We start from the raw sequence: 13,506 nt of genomic DNA on the forward strand, positions 1-13,506 counted from the left end.
TCCTATCACCAATGATAACATGTGTGAAAATATCACATGAGGTTCCGGTAGCCTTTCTGAAAGATCCAATTTAAAGTGTTTTCAACATTTTTGCAAGATAAAGATTGGCCAGATCTTGATAAGAGGTTTTATGATACACATTTCAATCTTAATTTTAAGAGAAATAATAAAATAACAAACCAATGAACAATATTGAGTAAGAGAATAATGTGCATAAGGCCATCTCCAACGTGCACTCTATTTTGCCTACTCTATCTTCATTTTTCTCTACTCTATCTTTAAATATAGAGTTGCTACAGTAAAACTTATCCAACAATCTACTCTATTTTATCTACTCTTTAAATATTTTATTATTATTATATTAATTTTTCACATAACATTTATATTTTTTATATTATTAATCAAAATATATCCATGTACAACACAATAAAAAATCAAATAACACTATAATTAAAAATTAAATAACACAAATACTTCTAAAAAACTAAGACATAAATAATATACATGCACAAAAAAATAAAAATATACATGAAATAAAAAAAACTAAATACTAAAAGTTAAATTAGATTTTAAAAAGAAAATAAAAAATAATAATAATACATGTACAAAAAAATGAAAATATACCTAAAATAAAAAAACAAAACACTAAAAGTAAATTAGATTAAAAAAAAATAATACTTTGCCTTGCGGCAAGGCAAGGTGGTATTGCATATATGCAGTGCCACCAAACTTGCTGCAGCTTTGCAGCAAGCTTATCCCGCTCCACTTCATAGTGGAGCTGGATTTTCCAAGGCTCTCTAGAGAGCCATTAGAGATGCCCTAAGATGTATCGTTTTGAGGGAGTAAGACTTTTTTTTTTTTTTTAGAGAAGTTGATAATCCTATTTTGAACAAATTGATTCTAATATTTAAAGAAAAGAATTCTGCCTATTTAGGAAATAATTACATCCTCAGAGATTCCTAATTAGTGTAGGATTGATGTCCTAATTAGAAATGTGTTTCTAGAAGGCCAAATCATTAATCATCGTTTAAGTTAGACTTCCATATCTAAATCCGTTCAAATATATTAACATCCGTTATCACAAACAAGCATCAAAATTGAAGTGAAAAATAAAAATAAAAAAGACAAAGCAAAGAAAGAAGAGAAATTATTGCATTTCATAAATTCAAATCAAAGCAGAATAATTAATTAATTTTCTCACGAGATAATTCCCTTTCATGCAATTAAATCAAGTAAGGCTTCAATAGGTTCAGAAACATTACACGATTTACAATTATTGCAATAATGCCAATAGGTTTCCCAAGGCTTCCCTCTAGAATGCAACTTCTCTTACGTATTTAATCCACTTTCATCCTTTTTTTAATACACTACAAATTTACTCTAATTGTTTTTTAGGAATTGTAAATTTACTCGTAACATACGAAATATCATATGTCGTAATTTATCTCTAATATTGTCAAGCAAGATCAATTTTATCTTTATATAACAGAAAATTTGAACAGACTATTTAACAGTTGTCTGCCATATCAGATCTTCCAAATAATGTGTTCCTAAATTGAAACAGTTTAGTGTGTTTTAGCAAGTTGTTTATAATTATTTAAATAACTGAGTAAACATTTTAATCAATTTTTTTATGATCAAATTGTGTTTGAAAGACTTAAATATTGATATTTTAGCAGATTGTTTGTAACTATATTTGTAATAGAATAAATATTTTATATATAATTGATGTTTGAAATGTCTAATATGACAGCTAAATAACGAGTTAAATAATAATAAATAAGCCTGTTTAAATTTTCTATGAAGTAGAAATAAAATTTATCTTATTTGAAAATGTAAAGAGTAAAATGGTATCATTTACATTAATAACAAATTTACGCTACCAATAAAAGTAAATTTGCACTTTATCGATTTTTTTAACGATATCCTTTTATTCTTGCATTGCATTTTTCAACTAGCGTTACATATTCCAAATTTTAATAAAAATATTATTTGTTCATTGAATGGTTTTTTTTTATAGTTAGTCCGGTTTTTTGGTTCAAGTCAGATATCTTTTAGGTGGATTCTTTTCCAATTAAAATTTTCTACATACGCTAAAATTTGAATTCGAAATCTAACTTAAACGACTTAAAACTCTTTACCAATCAAGCTTAACTTTAATGGTTTCCATAGAATTGTTCATTACATACGTCCATTATCATTAACCCATATCCTTCCACTCAAGCATGGAATTAGAGCCCATTACCATATAGGCTGCCCATACAAAACTTTCTGGACATGATTAAACTTCAAAGTCCATCACACGAGGCCCATAAAGATTTCTGTCTTCTAATTTTTTTAAAGGAAAATAACATACCTTTTCTGTACCAAATAAAAAAAATAATTTATGTTTCAACTTTCTTCTGTTTATAACAAATTAAATTATGTTTCAAAAAAAAAAACAAATTAAATTAAATTAAATGGGTTAGATCTAATTGATTGGGTCTCATTAAAGATGATTTGTCCGAAATATCCAACAATCCAATTTATAAATTATATATAGACCAGATCTCGGTAACCAAATTGAACAAGATGGGAGAATTGTGGGATGGAGTTTCATCGTATCGTATATACTCTAATCCTACCCTAATTAGAATTTTAAAAAGATATTACTCCATCCGTTTCACATTACATGTCTTTCTAGAATAAAAACTAGAACTTTTTTATTTGTTTCATATTACATGTCATATATTATATGATCAATACACATTAAGTCACCTCTTATGTGCTATAAATCGTGGGTTTATGAACATTAATTAAAATAATGGACTTATCATATAATAAATAAATAGTAGAATCAATAAATAAGGGACAATAAAGTCTTTTTCCTAATATTATTTATTTTTATGCAACTTTTTAAAAAGATATATAATATGAAACAGAGAAAGTATTTTTTATACAAAGATTCTCATAATACATTGGAAGATATTTTTAAAAGAAAATATAAAAAGTATTCCTACTTTTATTGGGATTATGCTATAAAAAGCGTTTCAATACGTGATCTGGTAATTTACATGTAAGGGCGGTTCTAAAAATTTATAGACCCAATGAAATGAAGAGAATAATTTTGAAGAAATTAGATATGCAAATACAAGTACAAATTTGAAAGCATGCCTTTCTATGTACGGCGATGGAGATAAATTGCAGAATGGAGCAACAATTAGAAAAGGACAAAATAAAATGGAAAATATGAACTAAAACGCGTCGTTCTCATAAAGAAAAGAAAAGAAATGATTAATTAAAGTATGTATGGGTTTGATGTCCGTTGGTTCGATTTTACAGCTAAACATTTTAAATCCCCAATTCCTTCCGGCTGTCCACAGCTATTCTACTCTTTGCACCTTCCCGTGCTTCTTCTTCCTCTCCCCCTTTTGCATTCTATAAATAATACTCATCCATTCTCTATCTATCTATCCACTTCTCTTCTTTATCCACTTTCAATTTCTTCTCTATTTATCCAATGGCTTCTTCTTCTTCTTCTAAACTGCTGCTCTCTCTGCTTCTGGTTGCCACATTGTACATGGCTGCTTCTGCTGGTAATTTCAACCAGGATTTTGATATTACTTGGGGAGATGGCCGTGCTAAGATACTCAACAATGGTGATCTTCTTACTCTTAACCTCGACCAAGCTTCTGGCTCTGGATTTCAGTCGAAGAATGAGTATTTATTTGGCAAGATTGATATGCAGCTCAAGCTCGTTCCTGGCAACTCTGCTGGCACTGTCACTGCTTACTATGTATGTTTTCTGGATCAACCCCCATTCTTTGATTTCTTCTGTTCCAGTTATCATATATTTTGCAAATTGCTAACTAATAACTTGTTTGGATTTGCAGTTATCGTCAAATGGGTCTAATTGGGATGAGATTGACTTCGAATTCTTGGGGAATTTGAGTGGAGATCCATACATTCTTCACACTAATGTTTTTAGCCAAGGTAAAGGCAATAGAGAACAACAATTCTATTTGTGGTTTGATCCAACTGCTGATTTCCATACCTACTCCATCCTTTGGAATCCTCAGCGCATCATGTAAGCATATTTCCCAATTGAGTTCATTCCAAAATCTAATTTGATTATATTGAAACTAATTGTATTGTTGGTTGGTTTGTTTCCAGATTCTCAGTAGATGGGACACCTATAAGAGAATTCAAGAACATGGAATCTGCAGGAGTTCCATTCCCAAAGAATCAACCTATGAGAATATTCTCAAGCCTTTGGAATGCAGATGATTGGGCAACAAGAGGAGGATTGGTGAAGACTGACTGGACTCAAGCTCCATTCACAGCTTCTTACAGAAACTTCAATGCTGAAAAGGCCTGTGTTGTCTCAAAGGGAGCTTCTTCTTCTTCTTGTGGAACAAATTCAAACACAAATTCATGGTTATCGGAGGAGCTAGATTCAACGAATCAAGAAAGACTTCAATGGGTTCAGAAGAATTACATGATTTATAACTACTGCTCTGATGCTAAGAGGTTTCCCCAAGGCTTCCCTCCAGAATGCAACTTCTCTTAGGATATTCATTACCCACTTTCATCCTTTTTATATGTTTTGTACAACAATATTCTTTTATTCTTTCATTCCATTCTTTATTTAATATCATATATATATATATATATATATATATATATATATATTCTGTTTTTTAATGAAATACATATTTCTCTTTTCCATGTGGAGTTTGAAAATTGAAAGTATATGTAATGAAAATATTGTTTGTCCCATAAAAGTTAGGCTGAAAATTATAATCCACTACACCATAATTGGCCTAATGCAACCCCTAATAAATGCCTTAGGCCATCAATGTGTTGCCGTAACACGTTTGCTCTTTGAAAAGTGTTAGTTTTTTGCGTGTTAATAATGTTGCCATTTGTGCTTATAGAAACACTATTTCTTATTAGACGCAACACAACACTAAAGGACTTGTTTCTTATTAGAAACACTCTTCATACTCTGTTGCAAAAATAGTCAAATTATTGTCTATATATTGTCGAAAAAATAAAAACAACACTTTCGTACGTAAATACAATACCGTTATATGCAACATAATTTTTTCTAAGCAACTCTTTCGTACAAAATTGCAACATATTTTCACTGCAACATATCTTTTTTGAAGCAATTCTTTTGTACATAATTGCAACACTTTTTGTTGTAGCATGTTTTATTCGTAGCAACTCTTTTCTATACAATTGCAACACTTTTTTATAATATATTTTGTTCAAAGTAACACACTTAAAATGTAACAATTTTAAATGCAACACCTTAAAAATCTAATAATCGATATGCAACACATTCTTGAACTGATGCAACTCGATTTTTTTCCAAAGCAATTTTTAATTTAATAATAACACAACTATATCCTTAATTATAAGTCTATTACGAGATATCATAATATGAAAATATGTCAGTATCTCACAAATAAATTTAACATTGTGATGAGGTCATCAATTTGAAGGAAGCGGAGGAACCCCAAAAATAGGTTCACACAGCGTGTGAGAACAATAAGAGCATCAACAAAATAATAGGACAAGAGCAGTTACACGTCGTGTCACCTAGACACACAGTGTGTGGAATCCCCATTTGGTGTCATTGACATAAGATAAGAGATGTCGTTTCTAGTCTATCACTTTCCATTTCTATATTCTATTTCTATATATATGGAAAGTTTAAAAATCATCATATAGTAATCCAGAAATTGCAATAGAAAAGAAAAAGGGAGGTTTGTGATGATTTTTAAATCTTTTTATACTAGGTAATCTAATATCCTTATGCATGAAGATACTCAATTCTGTCGTTGTGGTCGGACTGGGTTTTGGATCTTTCCGAATTAATCCACATGATGTGTCACTCTTGCAACACGTCATGTGGATTATCGAAGCTTCAGCCCACACTGTGTGTTACTCAATCCACACGGCGTGTGGACTATCTTCGCCAACGAGTTTTGCCAATTCTGCGACTTCCGTCTTATGTTGTATTTATTGTTTTGCCATTTAACCTATTTACTAGCTTGCCATTAGGATATTTGCACATATTTTACCCCTATTGCCTTAAGATATGTTAGTGGTGCACTAGCGGGGTATTATGTCTTTTCTACACTAGGGTTGTAGATATAAGCCTCAAACGTTGTAAAAGATGAAACTTTTATCAAATCAAATATATTTTCTTCTCTATTTGAGGCTAAGGTTTCTAAACTTTGGGGATTATTTCCTTCTAATTTAACAAGAGAATAGTTATTTCTTTGTTAGTTTAAGATCAAAACTATCAACACCATTTCAAATTTGTACCAGTTGGTATCAGAGTCGATCGTTTTCCTAACACGAGACTTCTTTCAGCATAGTTCAAACGAGAATCCCATAATACACTATTGAAGCATTTGATAAGAAGATTGATGAGTTGAGACTCGAAGTAAGAGAGCAAATTTGGGTTGCCAATGAAGAACAGAGGCATTCAGAAGAACAAATGAGAGAAACCATTGAAAGAATGAGGATAGCCAAGACACAATCCAACAAGCTTTGGGAGGTCATCATAGAAAAATAAGGAAGGCCATATTCCACAACAACAACCACCACCACCATCACCATCACCTCCACCTCCACCTACACCTACGAGGAATCTATTTCTACCAAACCTGAACCAAGGGGGTCTGAGACCACAAAAGGTAAGAAGGTCTAACTATTTACTAGTAAATGATGATGCTAGTGATAGTAATGAGTTTGAAAATAATGTTGAAAACTATGAGCATAATTAATATGAGAATGATAGGAATGTTGAGTTTGTTGGGAGAAATACCTTTGGTGGAAATGAGCATGCTAGGTACATACATGGAGGAAATTTTGATAGGGATGATGCATTCAAATTGAACGTGAATTTGCCCACTTTTAGGGTGAGTTGGATATTGAGCGTTGTTGGGGTATGCCGTGGTTCCGAGACATTATATTTAATGGTATCGTTAACTGTAATGCAATAATATGTTAAGTCAATACCTACTTATGCAAGATGATTAACATAGTATCCAACATTAGTGACATGCACACGTTTGGCAGGTTAAGGACTAGGTCAAGTGAAGCCGTGTGACAATATAATACTAATCTAAATATCTCTGGTATGTTATTATCGTGGAAACAAAAATTAACTAAAGACTAGTATGCCCATTGATTGTGATGGTGTTTCGAATGCTATGGTTATGCTTGCTCAAACTGGATCCTTGAAACCTCGTCTTTACTCATCCAAGGTTGATTTTACATAAACTGAGCTTACAACCATTCCTTAAGTCAATTGTCATCATTAGCGACATGAAATGGATGACTAATATAGTGCTCTTACTCTCAGTGGAACCTAAAGCTTAGTTTTAACATGTCAGGCTCCAATTCATGTTGGGTGTTTTGTATAAGAGGAAAGCATATGGTACAATTGATGGTTATAAGTCACTTTTGGTCTTTAAAGGCTTTCATCATTGAGACAAGATTAATTTAATACATATGGTCTTACCGTCAAGCTTCCTACCATACACATTATTTTGTTTCTCGTCGTTACTTTTAAATGGTTCATTTTCCAATTAGATATCTCTAATGCATTTCTCCATGGATAACTTGAAGAAAAAATCTATATGGAGCAACCCCTTGGTTATTAATCCATAGTATCTTGATCTTGTTTGTCTACTATACCGATCTATTTATGGTCTTAAACAGGTACTACGAGTCTAGCACGATTACCTTACCTCTACTTTGGTAAAATTCGGTTTGAAGGGTTCTTAGTATGATGTTTTTTTGTACTATTATCACCATGCCTCTATTTTCCAATACCGTTTTATTTATATGGATGACCTCCTTCTTATGGGAAACGACTATGTAGTTCTACAACGTCTTGTTAAAGAATTGCAGAAACGGTTTACAATACATGTGATAATGTGAATGTGACTTATCTCACTATGAATCTCATTTTTCACTCTCGCAGTAAGCATTTGGAAATTGTGTTTCACTTTGTTCGTGATTATGTTATTCAGAAGAGTCTCCACGTCCGTTTTGTTTGCTCAGGTCATTAGATCACCGATATCTTGACCAAGCTACTGTGTCAGACTCGTTTTCAAGAATTGCCCCCTTGTACTTGATCCAGAACATCAATTGTTTCCTTTAACTTTCTAAAGTTTCAAATAGCTCTCTATTGTTGTCCAATTGCATTCAATAACCCCAAAACTTCAACTGCCCCGTGAACTTTTAAAATTTCCTAATTGTTTGTCTATTTGACATTGTCTTGTTGACACATGGCAGGGCGTATCTCCCAATTTTTGCATCCAATCAATTTAGTGAGAAATAGGAGGTTATTAAATACAATATTAGACAAGAATAGATAGTCTTTGAAACTTTTAAAAGTTCAGGCAATTGAATTTCTGGCCAAGTACATATAGACACAAATGTATTTTTTTTTTGGTAGGAAAAAGAAAACAAAAGCAAACAAAACAAAAACTAACCCGGGATTAACCTGGAAAAGCTAACCCCCACCATATCCTCCAGAAGGATCGAGGAGAGAAAGGCCGGAGGAGAAGGATAATTAGTGACTCCCAAACTTTCTTCATGACCTGCAGCCGCCAGACGATCCGCCACCCTGTTCTGCTTTCTAAAGATATGACAGAAAGTGATAGAAGCAAAGGAAAGGCAGAGCCTCTTGATCCCTTTAATAAGATTCTTGCCTTTCATCTCAATAGCTAAATTGCTAGAAATTAACCTGATAGCTTCCTGATTATCAGATTCAACACTCAGATTAACAATCCCCATACTGCTGGCCAGTGCAAGACCAGAATAAATACCCCACAACTCGGCTAAGAAGGAAGACCCTATGCCAAGATTATGCGAGAACCCAGAAATCCAAGCACCCCCATCATCTCTCAAGACTCCACCAGCAGCAATATTACCATTAGCAAGACAAGATCCATCTGTATTGAGCTTTATCAACCCTTCTCGAGGTCTTCTCCAGTAAAGAAAGTGAGTAGACTTCCTTTGAACATAACGATCAAAAGAATCTTCCAAAAAACTATTAATAACCTGGTAGACCTTTTTAGCAAAAAAGTCCACCAAGTCAGGGATATTAATAGAAACAGATTCAAAAATCTCCTTATTCCTCCAATCCCAGATTTGGTGACAGACAATTGAAAAGAAGATTTCTCCATGGTTTAGATTAGAAAGCAATTTCCCACTGACCCCATCCTCAAACCAATCTAGATTAGAATAAGAGAAGAACATATCAATCATATTACTGGGGAGAATTTTCCTCCAAATACCTCTACTTTTCTCACAGTCCCTCAGAGCATGACAAATAGTTTCTTCATGCCCTCTACATCTGCTACAATCTCCCGACTCCACCAAATGGCGTCTTTTCCTATCTGAATTAGTAAGAAGCCTGTTCTTGATCCCAAGCCATAAGAAACTTCTAACTCTGTATGGAACTTTTAATGACCAAATCAACTTCCAAATAGCAGAATGAGGCTCTTCATCACCGTTGCTAAAAGCTTCAAAGGCTGACTTACAAGTATAAGCACCGCTGTTGGTAGAAGCCCAACAATAATTATCCATATCCTCTTCCATGTTACTAATTTTAACTCCTCTAATTCTAAGGAGAGTCTCCAAGCTAAAAAAAGCCTCAAATTTAGACCAAATCCAACCACCTTCAGAATCAACCACATCCGCAATCTTCCAGTTGCAAAAACTAACAGGCGGAAGAGAGCTACAAACCTCTAACAGAGGTTTGTCACCAATCCACTTATCATGCCAGAAGCTGATCGTCTTACCATTTCCCACATCCCAACCGATCCCAGTACAAAATTCTGAGAAAATAGAACTCAAGCCTTTCCAGAGGAAGGAACAAATAACCACTCTATCTTTGGGCCCTCCAAAAATCTTATCTTTTCTATATTTTCCACAAAGTAAGCGAACCCATAGCGCCGTAGGATTTTGCCACATTCTCCAAAGAAGCTTCATCAAGAGAACCTTATTAATCCTATTTATAATGTCAATTAGTCCAAAGAAAAAAAATCAAGGCTTAGTACATCATTTCCCTTCTCAACTTGTCCGAAAAGTTTGATTGATTCTCTGAACTTTCAAAGTGTCTCATAGCCCTCTCAACATGCATAAAATATCTAGTTAGCCCTTTAAATTTACGTAAAATATATATAATCAATTAATCACTTGGTTGTAAAAAAAAAAAGCTGAATGCGGAAAATTTGTTGCACGCGCCTTATAATGTTGTTACATAATTTACAGAATAGATTAAAACATATTAAAAAACGAAGTCCTTAGTTGCTGAGCTGTAAAACTTGTATTCTCTAATATTATAACCGCATATATCCCGATTTTGGTTGTTTTACTTTTTTTTTAAGGCGCGTGGAACATTTTTTTCTGCATTTAAGTAATGAATGATTCATTGATTACATTTTACGTAACTTTATGAAGCTAATTTAATATTTTATGCAAGTTGAAGGGGTTATCGAGATAATTTGAAAGTTCAAGAAGTCAATCGGTCTAAAAAAAATAATATTACAACATGAGTAAGTAATTGGCGAACTTTTTTTGGACATATCAATTTTTATACACATATGTTTGCACATGTAATTTTGGATTAAGTAACAAAACATGTCAAATTGAATGATGAAATTGTTACATAAAGTTCATTTTAGGCAAATCAGCCATACAAGTGACGTTGAACAGTTAAATCGAGCATTTGTTTTTAAAAAAGAATTATTCATAACTCACAATTTATTATGTAGTGAAAGGTTTATTTCGCGAAGAACATATTATACGGCAGCAGCCCATAATTTAGCATGGCATCTGCACCAAGTCACCGACTCAAAGCATGGTGGGGTTAAGACTCGAAATAAATAGCACTTGATTTCGTGTTTGGTGAAACAAGCTGCCTACAGCTGCTGCCCCTAATCCAAAAAGCCTAAAAACCGCGTTTTGTTTGGTGAATATTATTATTGCGTTTCACTTTGTATTCGTCTGTGCTACCCTACTTTATTAGTACTATATAAACCCATGAAGCCTTACCCATTTACACATCATCTCATTTGTAAACTCATACTCAAACGATGTCTTCTTTTACTAGAACTTCAATGCTCTTACTCATTGCAACTGCCTCTTTCATTGCTGCTTCTGCTGGTAACTTCTACCAGGATTTTGATATTACTTGGGGAGATGGTCGTGCTAAGATACTCAACAATGGTGATCTTCTTACTCTTAACCTCAACCAAGCTTCTGGCTCTGGTTTTCAGTCTAAAAATGAGTATTTATTTGGCAAGATTGATATGCAACTCAAGCTTGTTCCTGGCAACTCTGCTGGCACTGTCACTGCTTACTATGTATGTTTGTTTTCTGGATCAAACCCCATTCTTTGATTGCTTTTGCTCCAGTTATATATATATGTTGCAGATTACTAACTAATAAATTGTTTGGATGTTGCAGTTGTCATCAAACGGGTCTAATTGGGATGAGATTGACTTTGAATTCTTGGGGAATTTGAGTGGAGATCCATACATTCTTCACACTAATGTTTTTAGTCAAGGTAAAGGCAACAGAGAGCAGCAATTCTATTTGTGGTTTGATCCAACTGCTGATTTCCATACCTACTCCATTCTTTGGAATCCTCAGCGCATCATGTAAGCATATTCCTCAATTATGTCATTCCAAAATCTAACAGAAAGAAACTCAAATTAATTATATTGTTCCTTTCTCTTTCAGATTCTCAGTAGATGGGACACCTATAAGAGAATTCAAGAACATGGAATCTGCTGGAGTTCCATTCCCAAAGAACCAACCAATGAGAATATTCTCCAGCCTTTGGAATGCTGATGATTGGGCTACAAGAGGTGGCTTGGTGAAGACTGACTGGACTCAAGCTCCATTCACAGCTTCTTACAGAAACTTCAATGCTGAAAAGGCATGTGTTGCGGAACAAATTCAAACACAAATTCATGGCTAACAGAGGAGCTAGATTCAACAAATCAAGAAAGGCTTAAATGGGTTCAGAAGAATTACATGATTTATAATTATTGCTCTGATCTTAAGAGGTTTCCTCAAGGCCTACCTGCAGAATGCAACTTCTCTTAGGATATTCCTTCCCCACTTTCATTCTTCTTTTTTTTTTTGTACAATCATATTCTTTTATTCCTTTTCTTTATTTAATATTATATACTCATTCATTCTGTTCCATTATATTATACTCTGTTTTTTTCTCTATTCAATTATACAAGCCATTCTAGAATATTTCGTATAAATTAAGAAAAACTCTATAATTTGGTGGGATTTATCATTTTTTTAAAGAATATTAAATATCTATTTTCATATCATTATTTTGTTATTTTAATAAATTATTTTTTAATTTGATCTTTAACGTTAAACATGTAAAGTTTAAGCTTTTTTTAGGAGTATAAAAGGCAGATATGAGGAGCATCTGATATGGATATTGGTATATTTACAACAAGTATAAATGCTGAGAAGATGGAAAAATAGATGAATAAATACAATGTTGAAACAAGGACATAGAAAAACGAAGAATGGTAAACAAGCCTATCGACATGACAACAACAATGAATAAATGAATAAATTTCAAATTTTATTGGCAGCAGTAGAAAGCACAGCAAGAGTAAAGGCTAAATACATCTACGTTAATCTTAAACAAATTTAGTGTGTACGTACAAAACAGTGCAATTTAAGTCTAATGTACTAACCAGACAGTGCAATTTTAAGTCTCATCTTTTGTTAATGAGATTTAAAAATTATACTGTCTCGTAAATGTTAGGCTTAAATTTGTAATTTTTTGTATGTAAAATTCGTGACAAATGCAACCCCCAATAAATACCTTAAGCCATTAAAGTGCTGCCTTTGAAAAAAATTCAACACATTTGCTTTTTTTAAACAGTGTTGGTTTTTAGCGTATTGCCGTAGCTGTGTATAGCAACACATTTCCCTATATACAGCAACAAATGTAATATTGTTGCCGTTGGGCTTGTAGTAACATTCTTTATCATGTGACTTGATGCAACACTAAAGGATTTGTTGCTATTGTGTCGACAGCAACACTCTTCCTACTTTGTTGAAACTATAATCAAAGTAGTGTTGTCTATATTGTTAAAAAAAATACAAGAAACACTTCCATATGTAAATGCAACACAGTTAAATGCAACATAATTAAGTTTTTATTGGTAGCCAATTTCTAATTTCCAATTTAAATTATCATAGAGATACTGTAGTTTGCTCTGGCATTCAGAGTAAAAGACAGTAATTTTATATTTTTGATACTATAACTAATTTTTTTTTTTTTTATTTTGTTGAACTTTCCTTAAATGAATTATATTTTAAAGGCTTAAGGCCCATATGACTCCCTAATCTATATCTTAGAATTTAATTAGATATCCAAATTTCTAAAATCACCAATTAGCTCCCCAATCTATACTGAAATCCCCAATTAACTCCAACCATAAAATC

The 13,506-nt window shown here is 32.9% G+C and overlaps 1 protein-coding gene and 1 pseudogene across 1 annotated transcript; both read left to right on the forward strand.

The window, feature by feature from the left end:
- The first annotated feature begins 3,435 nt into the window (after positions 1–3,435).
- On the forward strand, positions 3,436–4,707 carry LOC136203386 (probable xyloglucan endotransglucosylase/hydrolase protein 23). The gene is made up of 3 exons (XM_065994533.1): positions 3,436–3,775; positions 3,873–4,066; positions 4,153–4,707. Exons 1-3 carry the CDS (start codon positions 3,500–3,502, stop codon positions 4,547–4,549), a joined length of 867 nt encoding a protein of 288 aa, XP_065850605.1. The 5' UTR covers positions 3,436–3,499; the 3' UTR covers positions 4,550–4,707.
- A 6,383-nt stretch (positions 4,708–11,090) lies between these two features.
- On the forward strand, positions 11,091–12,258 carry LOC136203608 (probable xyloglucan endotransglucosylase/hydrolase protein 23; annotated as a pseudogene).
- Positions 12,259–13,506: the final 1,248 nt, after the last annotated feature.

The sequence above is a fragment of the Euphorbia lathyris genome, chromosome 8 (genome assembly GCF_963576675.1).
Source record: "Euphorbia lathyris chromosome 8, ddEupLath1.1, whole genome shotgun sequence".
Taxonomy (NCBI): domain Eukaryota; kingdom Viridiplantae; phylum Streptophyta; class Magnoliopsida; order Malpighiales; family Euphorbiaceae; genus Euphorbia; species Euphorbia lathyris.

Bases quoted from the DNA above. Each gene is read 5' to 3' on its own strand.
- LOC136203386 (XM_065994533.1), top strand. From the start codon at position 3,500: ATGGCTTCTTCTTCTTCTTCTAAACTGCTGCTCTCTCTGCTTCTGGTT. The intron at 3,776-3,872 runs GTATGTTTTCTG...TTGGATTTGCAG, and splicing joins GCACTGTCACTGCTTACTAT to TTATCGTCAAATGGGTCTAA. The intron at 4,067-4,152 runs GTAAGCATATTT...GTTTGTTTCCAG, and splicing joins TGGAATCCTCAGCGCATCAT to ATTCTCAGTAGATGGGACAC.